Below are 14,678 nucleotides of genomic sequence, written 5' to 3' on the forward strand. Positions count from 1 at the left end.
CATCAAGTAAAAATACAGAACAAATTACATAAGCACTATCTAATTTTCACGTATTTTTAGCTAGGCTCTCCATCCAGTTTATAAAATAAAAACAACAATAACAGTGGTTTACATTTAATGAATGATCAAGATAAACTAGGTTCTGTTCTAAGCACATACATAGATTTACTCATTCACCTTTTACCTCAGTCCAGCAGGATGGTAAGTGAATATATATACATATAAACATACACACATATATATATATATTTTTTTTTAATTTAAAGTTGTTCAGAATGGTGTTTGGAAGCCTCCCCTCTCCTTGCCTAGCACTCTAACCCAGGCTATGCCATGCAAGTAGGGAAAAGAACCAATATTACTTTTGCACTGTCCCATTTAGTCATACAGATGTTTGTGAATAAGATATCCACAGGTGAAATGAACTTTACTATGTTACATATCTCTGACTCTAAGTCCTTTTCTTCTGTAGACAGGGTAATATTTCCCTTCCTTTGGACACCCAACTATGCTCAAGTCTTTTTGCCCTCTGTTTTCTTTTTCCTTCCTCAGTGATATGATGTAGCTTCATGACTTGAAGCTCTATCCATATAATTCCTGAACCTACATTTCTTTAAGTTTATCTATCTATTTTGAAGGTGGGGAGGGAGGAGCGAGAGAGAGAGAATCCCAAGCAGGCTCCTCACTGTCAGCACAGAGCCCAATGTGGGGCTCAAACTCACAAACCAGGAGCTCATGACCTGAGCTGAAGTTGGACGCTCAACCAACTTGAGCCATCCCCAGTTGCCCCCTGAACCTACATTTCTAGCCAGGGGTCTAGTCATGTTTCTCACTTGAGCCTAATTCTGTAATATCTTTACAGAGATGTTCTGTTGGCACCTCAGGCTCAAGGTGTCCAAAATGGAAATCATACCCTGTCCCTCGAACTTGTCTCTCCTGCTACATTCTTAATCCATTTTCCACTTGAAACCACTTAGTACCTTGAGCCAAACTGACATTCAAGTATTTGATTAACTGAACTTACTCACTGTGAACCAAAATTGCTCGTCCTGTCTTAAAAGAGGTATTGGATCTGTTTCAATTTCTATTTTTCACTCAAATCAATGAATAAAATATTTAACTTATTTCCCTTCAAAATAGAATAGTTTGAGAGCTTACAAAACCATATTAAGTGAACATGAGCAGTGGTCAGCAGAAGTCAGAGAAGCAGACTGACTTGATTTCTCAGTTTACTTCTTCATTAAGTTGAAAACTGCAAGCAACCATGAGAGTTTTAACAATTATAAAATTTTAAATTGTTCCCATTCTTAATTATGTATTGTTGAATTTATGTTTATAAGTGAACCTATGATTCAAGAAATAATATAGGAATATGAACAAAAAGCCTGAATAGACAATTCTCAGAAACAAACCATGAATAAAAATCTGAAAAGATGCTCAACTCCATTAGCAATTTTTTTAAGTTTATGTATTTATTTTGAGAGAGACAGTGGGAGGGGCAGAGAGAAAGGGAGAGAGAGAATCCCAAGGAGGCTCTGTACTGACAGCCCAACACAGGATTCAATCCCAGGAACCGTGAGATCATGACCTGAGCCAAAATTAAGAACTGGAGGCTTAACCGACTGAGACACCCAGGCGTCCCCATTAACAATTTTAAGATATAAAATTTAAAGAGATAATACTTTCTTCACCGATCGAACTGGCAAGACTAATAAGTCTGAAAATAACTAGTATGCTGGCAAATGTGTGGGGAAACAAGCACTGTCTCACTTGCTGCTGACAGGAGAATAAGTCAGTCTTTCAGAGAAAAATTTGGAAAATAACTATCAAACATTTTAACACATGTGCTCTTTTACCCTACAATGTCACAACTACAGACTTTTTCTATAATACATTTGAACATATGCACAAAGACATTTGTACAAATGAGTTCACTGAATATGTTCACAATAAAAAAATGGGGAGCATCAAAATGAAACTGGCTAAATAAATTTTTAAAAATCTATAAAAATACCATAGGCTATCAAAACAGGTGTGATAAATTTATATGTACTCACACGGAAAGATGTCCTTAAAGCAAGCTGGAAGACAGTATGCACAGCACAACCCAACTTGTTAGTTTATATATATATTAATTATATAAATATTATATAGTTAAGATAATTGTACATATAAAACAGAAAGTCCATAGCTATCAAGAGTGATGATCCCTGGGGAAAAGGTTGAAGTGTATGATTTCCCTTTTTATTTTACATAAAAATTAAAAATTCATATACCTATTCAATACATATTTTAGCAACAAGGGTTAGAGATGCTGCTAGTAAAGATAAGTTCCATAGCCAGAGGGGCAGGGACCAGCAGAGCAGGAACCCTGCCCTGCCGCCTCACCTCTTCCTATGCACATTTCCTGTTCTCCCACCTCAGGGGTCAACCCAGCCCATATTAGTTTGAGATGAGATGAGACTCCAGAAATTTCTTTTTTCTTTTTGTTTTTTTGTTTGTTTGTTTCAGACTCCAGAGATTTCTAAGGGAAGATATATCTCCCAGTCAGCAACTACCTATAGTATGAGGGGAAAAGAAAGAGCAAGGGGCAGGCAAAATCCATTAGCGGTGACAGGGTAAGAAACTTTCCTTAACATAGCTGAGACAATTATTTCTGTTTAGGGGAGGTCTCATTTATAATCTTATTTTGAATCTTCCTCCTTACAAAGGACACAACTTGCTGTTGTTAAGGGGCATTCCCAAGATAGCTTCTACGCACTTTTGATCAGCAATGGAATTAGAAATCTGACAGTACAATCTGTTAGAGCTGCACGTGAATTTAAGGTAAATAGGCTCTAAACAAGGACCTTTGGGATTCTGAGAAACTTACCTACTTCGTTGCACAGACTTTGAAAATTATTTCTTTTACTCCCTAATCTTCAGTTATATTCTAGAGGTAAGGGTACATATTGGTTGAATTCTATGTAGGTGAGGTAGATTATTAATAAAGGGGTTATTGCTGTAAGAAGCATACCCACAATCCCTTGGATACTTAAGGTAACACTACATCAATTTAACACAATAACCCTGGGGCGCCTGGGTGGCTCAGTTGGTTGAGTGTCTGACTTTGGCTCAGGTCATGATCTCACAGTTCGTGAGTTCAAGCCCCACATCAGGCTCACTGCTAGCAGCCTGTCAACACAGAGCCTGCTTCAGAGCCTCTGTCCCTCTCTCTCCGCCCCTCCCCTGCTTATACTCTGCTCTCTCAAAAAATAAATTAAAATACTAAAAAAATAACACAATAACCCCACCTCAAACTTGTAACACATTCAATGACCAGCAAAAAAATTCCTTAAATTTTACAAAAATTTTAATGTTACATTAAAAGTTATGCTATGAATAAAAGGTTATCAATAAAACATAATTTGTTATTCTGTCCCTAAATTTGTACATTATAATGCTACCAACTTAACTATACCTTATGTATATAAGCTCTGTATGTATATAAACATATAATGTATATATGTATATAAATATAAATATATCTAAGTGATTTCTTTAATTCACTTACTCTACAGCTGAAAAACAAATATTCTGTATCCAATTTCCATGTAGTATCATGTTAAAAATTCCCTTTGCCCGGGACTTATCACCAAGTTTTACTGGCTATTACTGACCAATAATAAATCCTGAAAACCAGTATAATCAATCTCGGGATTCCTGAGGTCATGGAAGTAGCTGCACCCCCAGACAGCTCACTATTAGATTTCTCATATATTCAAACATTCCAGTAACCATAACACTTAGAGGAAATGAAAAATAACCCCCTCTGAGAATTCTAGTCTACCGACTTGGTAAAACTAAGTTAGGACTACTCTAACGCTATAGAACCAAAATTACGAGAAAAGTAGCACTATTACTTGATTAACAGTAATACAGTGATTCCAGAATTTGTACTTCCACCTACAGCAGTAATGACACTTTCTCCCTCCAAATTAAGTTATCTATTATCTCTGAGTATGTCTTATCTCTGCTATTAGACTAAGGCTTCCTAAGGAAAGAAACCATTAGTACAATTCACCTTAGTATCTCTACAGAGCATAATTAGCCATCAATATAATATTTGCAACTAGCCAAAATTACCTAAATTTTTAGTTTTGGCTACAGAAAAACTGACTAGAAAATTAAATTTAAAAATTCTTGTTCTAGGGGTGCCTGGGTGCTCAGTCAGTTATGTATCTGACTCTTGGTTTCGGCTCAGGTCATGATCTCATGGTTTCATGGGTTCAAGCCCCACATTGGGCTCTGTGCTACTTGGGATTCTCTCTTTCTTTCTTTCTCTCTATCTCTCTCTCTCTGTTCCCCCCTCCCTCTCTGCCCCTCCCCAACTCATGCTATCTCTGTCTCTCAAAATAAACAAACTTTAAAAAATAAAAATTCTTGCTATAAAATAATTTTAAAGGGCTTATTTTCATGGTTCATTTTTTAAAGTTTTTTTATGTGTATTTATTTTTGAAAGAGAGAGAGATACAGAGTGCAAGCAGGGTAGGAGCAGAGAGAGAGACACAGAATCTGAAGCAGGCTCCATACTCTGAACTGTCAGCACAGAGCCCAATGCAGGGCTGGAACCCATGAATTGCAAGATCATGACCTGAGCCCAAAGTCGGCTTAACTGACTAAGCCACCCATGCACCCCTTCATGGTTCTTTTTAAGAAGCAAAAAAACCACACATCTGATTTTCAGATTGCCAACTACCAACTCCTTTCAAGAAGAATTTAAGTACTAATGTCTACAATATAAAACATCCATTCCTCTCTCTCCCCTTTCTTTACATAAGGGAATCCAAAGGAGGAATCAAAATCGGCTGGTTTCAGTCAGATCCTTGGCAATTTACTTTGTATCACTTATAAGCCTAAGAATAAGCATCTAATGTTGCAAGTAACACTGCAACTTAAAATATCTCACAATTTCTTAACACTTAAATCTTCATTTCTTGAAATCACCAATAAATCCATTTTTACACAAAATCACACACAATCCTTTACAAGCAACTTAAAAGATTTCTCCAATCATATCCAACTTCATACCAGAAAAAAAAATGTACAATAACACGACCTCTAAAGAATGACAAAAGGTTAATTCTTGCATCCAAGAACAGAAATGATCAGTGTTCAAGCACAAGAACTAAATAGAGGTCATTTAGATATCCACCAATTTTATAGACTTCAGAGTTATAGAAACGTGAAGGTAGAAAGGACCTTTGAGATTACCTATTAATTTGGTAATTAACCCCTGCAGTTAACAGATGAAACAGAAAAGCTATAGGACCTGCATTTTAAAATAATGGACTTAAGTACTCAAAGTTCAAATCAGAGGTGAAACTGTCTTGCAAAAGTTGTACAAGTCCTAGTAAATGATATTATTCTTAATGATATCATTGCTCTTCTATAAAAAATGCAACCTTGACTCTCATATACACACAAAAATTATCTTTTCACCAATAACCCCATTTGTGGGGATCCAAAATATAAAATGAAAGACCACAGGCAGGAAGATGTCCATGACAGCATTCTTTATTATAGCACAATTCTAAAAACAACTTCAACATCCATAACAGGAGAATACCAGCAGAGGTATGCAGTATAATAAAGAGCATAGCTTTGGAGCTGAAAAGACCTGGATTCAAATGCCAACTTCTTCACATTTGTAGAATGGCTGGATATTACCATCTGCCTTACAAAGTGGCATAAAGAATCAAATGCATGTAAAAGAGTTTGGCAAAATGCCTATAGTTCAGTGACTGTTCAATAAATATCACTTTTATTGGTCACTATTAATGTCATATTCATTCACTGGAATATTACACAGACATTTTCAATAATGGCTACAGGAAAATCTATACATACTGGAAATATTTCCAACACATTGTTAAATTAAAAAAAAAAAATCAGGGTACCTGGATGGCTCAGTTGGTTACACATCTGACTCTTGATTTTGGCTCAGGTCATGACTTCATCTTTCATGAGATCAAGCCCCACATCAGGCTCTGTGTTGACAGCGTGGAGCTTGCTTGGGATTCTCTCTCTCTCTGCCCCTCCCCCAATCATGCGTGTGCACACACATGCTCTCTCCCTCTCTCTCTCAAAATAAATAAACTTAAAAAATGAATACACTTATTTAACAAAATGAAGTTGGAAAGCAATAGATAGTATGATCCTGCTTATGTGTAAAAAATAAAACTACACATACATATGTAAATGCAGGAGAAAAAATACTCAAAGTGGTTATTTATTGGTAAAAACGGGATTTGTTGGTAGAAGTGATACTTTAATTCTATGTTGTTTTACTTCAAACATATATTTAATTATTCTTAAAATAAATTTTTTTAAATAAAATTACTTAAGGGGAGCCTAAGTGGCTCGGTCAGTTGAGGGTCTGACTTCAGCTCAGGTCATGATCTCACGGTTGGTGAGTTTAAGTCCCACAGCGGGCTCTCTACTATCAGCACAAAGCCCTCTTCAGATCCTCTGTCACCCCACTCTCTCTCTGCACCTCCCACACTCACGCTCTCTCAGAAATAAACAAAAATTAAAAATAAATATTAATTAATTAAAGATAATGTAGCAACCAAAACCTGGCTGGCATAACCATTAAGGGAGAACATCTACATATAAAGTTGTACATATACTATGACTATAATGTAACAATGATGTGCCATATTAACAGAAACGAGAAAGAAATATACCAAGATTACACCAGTGGTTCTAAATGACCTTTGTCTCTATATCCAAAAAATTTTAATCAAAAAACTCTTTTCATTCTCAATGAATCGAAAATTTGGGTTATATTGTAATATCTTTCACTGGCTTGTGGTCCATGGCAAAGTCAATGTTTTAAAATCATAAACACTAGATTTTTCCTAACCTCAAGTAGCTAATCTGGTTAATCTGATCTTATCTATGGTCATTTCTTCTGTTCTCCTGTTACTGATGTGATTTTACCTAGAAGCCAAAATACCTACCGATGACACGGTAAACACCTCCCAACCACACAAAAATCACTAATAAAATACAATGTTTGGGAAAAGACTATTAAATAGAGCCCAAAGCCTCCACATGTAATGAGATTAACATTATCCCAATATTTGTTATTAATGTAGAGAAAACTTATAAAGAAACCAACAATGATCAATTAAGCCAACAGAAAAAAAATCTACACTTTCAAAAATTTAACAGAATTACCGTTTTAAAAAGTTCATAAAGAAATATTAAAACCATCCCACAAAGATACAGTACTTTACAGTTTGTAAGCAGTTTCACATTTCATTTTTCTGAGAATCCAGTTACATAAGCAAGGTATTATTCTTGCCTGCCTATAGCCCCCATCAGATACAAAAAGCATGGAACCAGGAGTCATATCCCAAATCCTCTGCCTCATACCCTAAGTCTTTTTTCTCTATCCCATATCCCATACTAGTTTTCATACGGTCTGCTAAGAATAGCCACATTTCTTATCTCCTCTGAACATTCCTCCTGGAAATCTACACTCTTTTATGCCTCATCCTGTTAGGCAAGCATCAGTCTCTATTTACAGAGGACTCAGTAAAATCACTGATCTTCCCAAAGATGACAAAAGTAATAAATGCTAAAACCATAGCATATCAAGAGGATGACCAAACTCACAAAGGGGCAGACAACTAGGTAATGTGAGGAGTGGCTGAAGGAATAAAGGACAATTAATTTAGAAAGGAGAAGGGGGGGAGGGGCTTCTGGGTGGCTCAGTTGGTTAAGCGTCCAACTTCAGCTCAGGTCATGATTTCACGGTTCATGAGTTCGAACCCCGCTTCCAGCTCTGTGCTGACAGCCTGGAGCCTAGAGCCTGCTTCGGATTCCATGTCTCCCTCTCTCTCTGCCCCTCCCCCAGTCGCATTCTGTCTCTCTCTCTCTCAAAAATAAACATTAAAAATTTTTCAAAAAAAAAAAAAAGAAAGGAGAAGGAGGGGAAAGTGACATTCCTACACACAAATGTTGTGATTAGACACATGAAAGGCCATCATATAAAGAAACCAGTTGTGCTATATGGCCCTAAGGGGTAGAAACAAAGGCAATTCAACATTCATTCAACAAACATTTACTGGTTACCCCCTCTGCCAGATGCTTATGCTACACTAGCTACACAAAAGGTAAATAAGAGAAGTCCCAAACTTCAAGAGGTTCAGACTACTGGAGGAGAAAAGAAAATACCACAAGACAAAAAGTACTCAAAAGCCATGGGAACACAGAGAATGAGGACTCTACCTCTCTTTGGGCAGTGAGATGGTAGAGAAAAATTCACAGAATGATGAATAGGAACTTCAGAAGTAGACAAGGTGGGAAGTGGCGTTAACAAGAAGAAAGGACAGCATGTCAAAGGCATGGGAACATGAAGCCCTGCAGTAAATCTGATGTGGCAGAACACCAGGTACACATTACAGGTGCCAACAGGCGAGGCTTTAAACTGGAGGATGGGAGAAGCCTGTGGTAAAAAACACAAAGGGCCTTCACAATCTCCAGGCCAAGGAGTTTAGACTCTAACACTCAAGCTGTGGAACACTAATAAGAGACTATAAGTAGGAGTGTGGCAAGCTCAGAAAAGGACATAAGAAAACTCATTCCAGCTGGAGGACAGATGTCTGGAGGGTAACAGTGGAGATAAAGAGATTAATTATAAGACCACTATTGTTAGTCTCAGTGGAGATGATGAGGAAAAGATTCAGATTCAAGAAAGATCTAGGAGGTAAAAATCAAATAGAAGTATTGGCTATAGGAATGAGGGACATGGGAGGGTCCAGGATGACTTCTAGACCTCAACTTAGGTGAATGGCAAACAGAGATGCCCAAGACAGGTAACACAGGAAGACAAGTCCATGCAATCATTCAAAAATGTGAGAACCCTGGGCCACGAACTGGTTTGTTATTGTCTAGAGAAAGGGGATGAAGGAAGGAGGAGAGAAGAGGAACAAAAATGAGTTTTACCTTCCGTATCGTATGATGTAAGGTGCCTATTCAGTGAAGCTACTGAGTCGTACATAAAGAAAAGTGGTCTAGGAGAGTCATTAGCTTACAGGTAGCAAGTGAAGACAAGCAGAATGAGATCAACTTTGATACCCAAATTTAATGAGGGAGAGAAAGAAAAACTTGAATAACAACTGATCACAAAAGTAAGGGATGAATTAGAGATAGGGTGATGTCAAAATAGGCCAGAGAAAAGGGGGGAAAAATCAAGAAGGGTGGGAAGGGTGAAAATTAAAGTTAAATGTACTGCATAAAGCAAAGTTTTACTAACAGAAGTTATTCAAAACAGGAATAGACCACCTTGTGAGGTAATGAATCACATCACCAAGTAAACAGTGCATACAGAGTCATCTATGCAAGATGCTGACAAGAGGATTCTTCCCTTAAGTGAGCAATTAGGCTACAGGACCTCTACAGAAAACCTCTGATGTCTAAGTCAAGGCTAACCTCACCACCATTGTGGCACTGCATCAAATACTTCTTTGCATTCTGACCAAGGAATGGAATACTGGACTACCCTAATAAAAGTTTTTTTAAAAGGTTTCTACGTGTTTCAACTAACTCATAAGCAACCAATACTGGATTAAAACTTCACTAATTCTGCTCTTGGCATACAGAAAGTTGCTGGACAAAGTGTGGAAATAGCTGATCTAGTCTACTTTATATTCAAACTGATTTTAGCTGAGCTGACTTCCTAACTTTCCCCATTCTTGCATCTCAATTCTACGGAATGGCCGTTCCTTAACCCTCACTCTGATTAGAGAAGACTTGCACTGCTCAGGCAGGCTGCTCTGCCCTGATGTCTTTCCTTAGGTCCCTACCCATCAAATCTCCCCTTCCTTCCTTCCTAAAATAGTGTGCCTAAATGCCTAATCATTTCTAACCCTCCACCACAGCTGACCATTTTCTATCACCAGTTCCTCCCCTTCTCTGTCCTCCTCAACGTGTACCCTAGACTGGAAAGCCACTCCATTTATCCTGTTGTCCCACGCTCTATAATTTTCTCCTTTTTCTACCAAATACCTCCATCCCCTACCACCTACTCACTGTAATCCCCTACAAAAAGGTTTCTGAGTCTACCCCTCTCCAAAAATAAAAAAATTAAAACCACTGACAAATGACATGTGATTTACTGACCACTTGTTTCAGTTGCCACTTACTCAGTTTTCAATTCCTTTGATCTCTCCACAGCGTATGACAGAACTGACCAGCCCCTCCTTATTGCCGTTATTCCTTTCACTTTTGAAATGAGGCAAGGTGGCTTGGGAAAAGCACTCTGAACCAAGAATCCGATCTGTGTACTGGGGCGCCTGGGTGGCTCAGTCATTTAAGCATCAGACTCAACTCAAGTCATGATCTCACAGTTCGTGAGCTCGAGCCCCACATCAGGCTCTGTGCTAACAGCTCAGAGCCTGGAATCTGCTTTGGATTCTGTGTCTCCCTCTCTGCCTCTCCTCTGCTTGTGCTCTTTCTCTCTCAAAAATAAATAAATAAACACTGAAGGGAAAAAAAAAAAAGAATCAGATCTGTGTTCTAGTTGCCACTATATCACTAACTAGTTGCGAGCCTCCCAGCCTCCAGTCCTACTCACCCTTCAGATCTCACTTCTCAGATACTCTGACACCCCAATAGGTTAGGTCCCTGCAGTATACACTTTCTCAAACACTCTTCTTCTCCTTTCTAGTGTTAATCACAATTACTTAATTACATAATCAGCACTTTAATGACTATCCTTCCCACCCACTCACCTGACTCAAAGCTCCAGGAAGGTAGGACACACATTTTAAGCAATGCCTGCACCTCCTCAGCACAAAATAAAAGCTCATCAGTTGAATCAATGTTGAAATAGATATTTCAACCACTTCTAACAGACTGCTTACATTACTTTCATTAACCTGATAGAATTATTAGCACTTTACTTTCAAAATTACTGACAAAATTCTAAACAAACTCCACCAATTACCTAACACATACATAATATGAACTACATATAAATTAAGAGCAAGAAGGAATTTGTCTTCCAAAATAGTTACATGTTACTTGCCCATCCCCAAGAATAGAAAGGTTGGATCAGTTACCTACAGTTCAGGCCCAAAATGTGTATTCTGAACTAGGTACAGGCTGAATGTGCAAGTGCAAGCTTGATACTAAAACAGTTATTTATACTGCTGTTTAGATAACGCCCATTGGTATTCACAGTTAAAGCTTTAACACTGACAAAAGCCATGAGCTAATAATATTCTGCAAGAAAATCAAAAGAAAGTTTATCAGTAAAGTTACATTTGCAGCGTGATTTTAAACCCTATTCACTATGAATAGGAAAAACAAGTAAAGGTTCAGCGATTAGAAGCTGCCACTTTCCCCATCAGATGACTTTCAAATGCAAATAGTTCAGATATCATACTAGTAGGTGAGAGTTTTGTCAAGTTTTGTGATATACCACCTTGGTCAAACAATTTAAACAGATTATATGCTAATTTGCCCTTCAACTGCTGCGTGTGTCCCGCTTCTTCTCAACGTATTATGCTGTGAGGTCTACAGGCAGGCTTGGCGTTTGGTCCATTCGCTCCCTTAAATAAACAGGGATGCAGGTAATTTCAATAATCAATGATATTTAAAAATAACACCTGAAAAAGGCTTTTCAGGCTAAATATATATATTGCCACTTGGAAACATAAAGTACTTAAAATCCAGTGTTTAGACAATTCCCTGGGTTAAGAGCAATCACCAGGCTGTAAATATCCTCGTAACCCCCAGGAAAGAAGAGGCATCTCATAACGGAAACACTAACAGATATAATCAGTTAGAGCGGTTCTCCAAGGCGCCCTCATAGTTAAGTCAACAACAGGGGTTGTGAGGAGGCAATTGTGCCCCTCTGACACCCTCTCTTCCGCAGCCTCGGGGCTACAATCCCCGCACGAGGAGTCCCTCGAGATCAGCCAGCGCTTCCCTGGGACTTCAGCTGGGAAATCCCTGGCCAGGGAAGGTGGAGTTCAAGCCCCCCCCTCCCCCTTCCTTTCCTGAAAATTAATGAATTGGCCATGCGATTGTTTATTTAATGAAGTGTGTAGTGGCCTCTACTGGTGCTTGTGTGAGCACAAGAATGTCCCACTCTTACAAGTGGGATGAGCCTGGGGGAGGGGAGGGAGGCGAGGGGTGAACCTGCCTCCGGGTACAAAGCGCAGAACTAGACCCGGGAGCCCCCGACGCGCCCCCGCGGCCGCCCCTCCCCCGGCGGCGCCCCCGCCCGCCTACTTCACTCTCCGCCCCGCGCGACCCCCTTTCTCTTTGGCAACCTGAGCCACGGCAGAGAAGTTCCTGCACGTTTCCTCCAGGATCCTAAACAAAAACACCGCAGCCGCCGGTGCGGGTGCCGCGCCCCCGCCCCTACCCCGTTCCTCTAGGGCCCGCGCCCCCGCTTACCTGGTGACTGCGGCGGGGAGCCGCTCCTGGCGGCCGCGGCGGGCGCCGGGCGCCCGAGCAGCAGCAGGCAGCAGAGCCAGAAGGAGGAGGTGCCGAGGAGTAGCCGGGCTCCCCGCTCCGCCGCCATCTCTGCCCCGCGAGCGGCGGCAGCGGCGGCGGCGCCAGCGCCGCGGAGCCCTCGCCTCCTTCCCTCCCGCGCGCTTCAGCCGGTCCCTCGTTGCAGGCTCGGCTCCCGCGGCCGCCGCCGCCGCTGCTCCGCCCGGCCCGGCCTGCGCGGCCCCTCTCGCGGGAGGGGAGACTCGGGGGCGCCTCCCTCCTGCAGGGGGGCGGAGAGGGGAGGAGAGCAGAGAAGGGGGAGTCAGTACATTCCGGACCGGGGGTGGGGGGGGTCGGTCTCCAGGTTCCAGGCGCCGCCACCCGCCGCCGACTCCGACTCCACACACCAGCGCGAGGGGGGCGGAGACCGCGGGCGGCGGGGGTGGGGGGCGGGGGCCCCGGGCGCGCACACCCGCGCACGCGCAAGCGCGCGCCTCTCTCGCCCGCACCCCCTCGGCTCCGCGAGCGGCCCGCCCCCGCTCCAATCCCGGCTGCCGCCTCGCCGGCCGCGGCGGCGGGCCCGCTCCCTTCCCCCTTCCCTGCCCGGAGCCGCGGACTGTCGCGGGGCGCGCGCGCCGGGCGCTGCTGCTGGCGTCAGGGAAACCCCGGAGAAGCGGATCCTCCTCCTCCCTGTGGCCGCCAGCACGCCGCAGCCCCTCGTCCCCGCGCGCCCCCGCCGCCTTCTCCTTGCCCCGGGGAGCAATCCCCCTCTCTCACCTCCCCTGACGCCTCGGGCTGCGGAGACCTGGGGCGAGACGCGCTCCGAGCCTAGACTTGTCCGGGAGGCCGGAGCGGGCGTGCAGCTCTCCTCAGCTTGGGCCCAGGGCCTCTATATAGGGCCTCAGAGGAAACCGAATGGCCTCCGGGAGGAAACCTGGGTGCACAGAGGGTCGGCGCGGGGATTTATGTGCTCGCCAAAAACAATAGCGATCCCGCCCGGCTCTTGCTGGGACCTGGCGCGGCTCCCGTGGGAGGGGGCCCACCGCGCCGCTGCTGACCTCCAGCTTCCAGGCCGGGCCGCCCTCGCCGCGCGTTTCCCCGGACAGGGCCGGGGCCCGCGCCCCCACCCGCGCCGCTCGGCCCGGGTCCAGGGAAGCAGGGCGCAGACAAAGGTGCCCGGTGTCCACCCCTCCAGCCCGAGCGGGGGCCCAAGGCTAATGCTCCAGCTGTAGCAAACCTTTTACCTATACCTCTGCGGAGCACTTCGCTCTCTCGAATCGAAATCACGTCTTTAGCCGGTAAACCGGGAGCGAGAGGAATGTGATTTTAAACACCTGGTCATCGTGAGGCAGCCCCAGAGTTAGGGGAAAAGCAGTTTGTAAGTTACACTGCTGATGGGAATACTGCTGTGGAAAATTTAAGAAAATCTCTTTGTGTGGTTATTCGCTTGAAGAGTCACGTCTTAATATGGTTTGGATTTTTGTTCACTGCCCTGGGTAGTCAATAACCAAAATATGTTGCTTGCCATAAGGTGGCTTTATTCTTTGATTTCCACATCTTTGCATGCCTTCTCGTAATTATTTTTCTTCAGATATTTTCTTTTATTCTGAAGTGCCAAAATAAGCAACGTAAGGCTTGCGTTAACATTAGGAGGGAAGAGCTCAGGCTCCTCGTAAAACCTCTTAGGTCATCAAAACGGTGGTATTAGGAGTCCTCATCCCAGTTCTTTGAAACAATTAACTCCTAAAAGAACAGACACGCTTATTGTTTTCCACTAGGGAAACAATTTAAATATCTTTTTGTTTTGGTTAGAGTTGTTAGCCAGCAAAATATTTTCCAAATACCCCTGATTGACCTGTTAAATTGGAAATAGATTACCTCCCAATTACTTCACAAGTATTTGCTTAATTAACCTTTAATACTCACATCATTATTCAGTTTTCTGAGATAATTAATGAAAAAAGCCCTTTGGAAACTATAAATTGCCTTGCAAATGTTAATTTTCAGATATCTTTTCCAAGTCTGAAAAATTTTCAATCGTAAAACTATAAAATATATAATGTGACTTCTAAAATGAAGCTTACATTTATCTCCCCAGTTGAAGAAATATGAGTTGTGGTTAATAAAGTAAACAGACTGATTTTCAGGTATGACTTCTGTGAACTGTGTCACTAATGTCTCAGCCT

General features: G+C 42.1%; 1 protein-coding gene across 1 annotated transcript in view; it reads right to left on the reverse strand.

The window, feature by feature from the left end:
- The window catches only part of NEO1 (neogenin 1), a 240,805-nt gene extending 227,400 nt beyond the window's left edge, over nucleotides 1-13,405 (reverse strand). The window contains 2 exon segments of the mRNA XM_027067729.2: nucleotides 12,457-12,772; nucleotides 13,270-13,405. Of these exon segments, the coding sequence (XP_026923530.2) occupies nucleotides 12,457-12,583 (127 nt within the window). The 5' untranslated portion in view covers nucleotides 12,584-12,772; nucleotides 13,270-13,405.
- Between the last annotated feature and the right edge of the window lie 1,273 nt (nucleotides 13,406-14,678).

The sequence above is a fragment of the Acinonyx jubatus genome, chromosome B3 (assembly GCF_027475565.1).
Source record: "Acinonyx jubatus isolate Ajub_Pintada_27869175 chromosome B3, VMU_Ajub_asm_v1.0, whole genome shotgun sequence".
NCBI lineage: Eukaryota > Metazoa > Chordata > Mammalia > Carnivora > Felidae > Acinonyx > Acinonyx jubatus.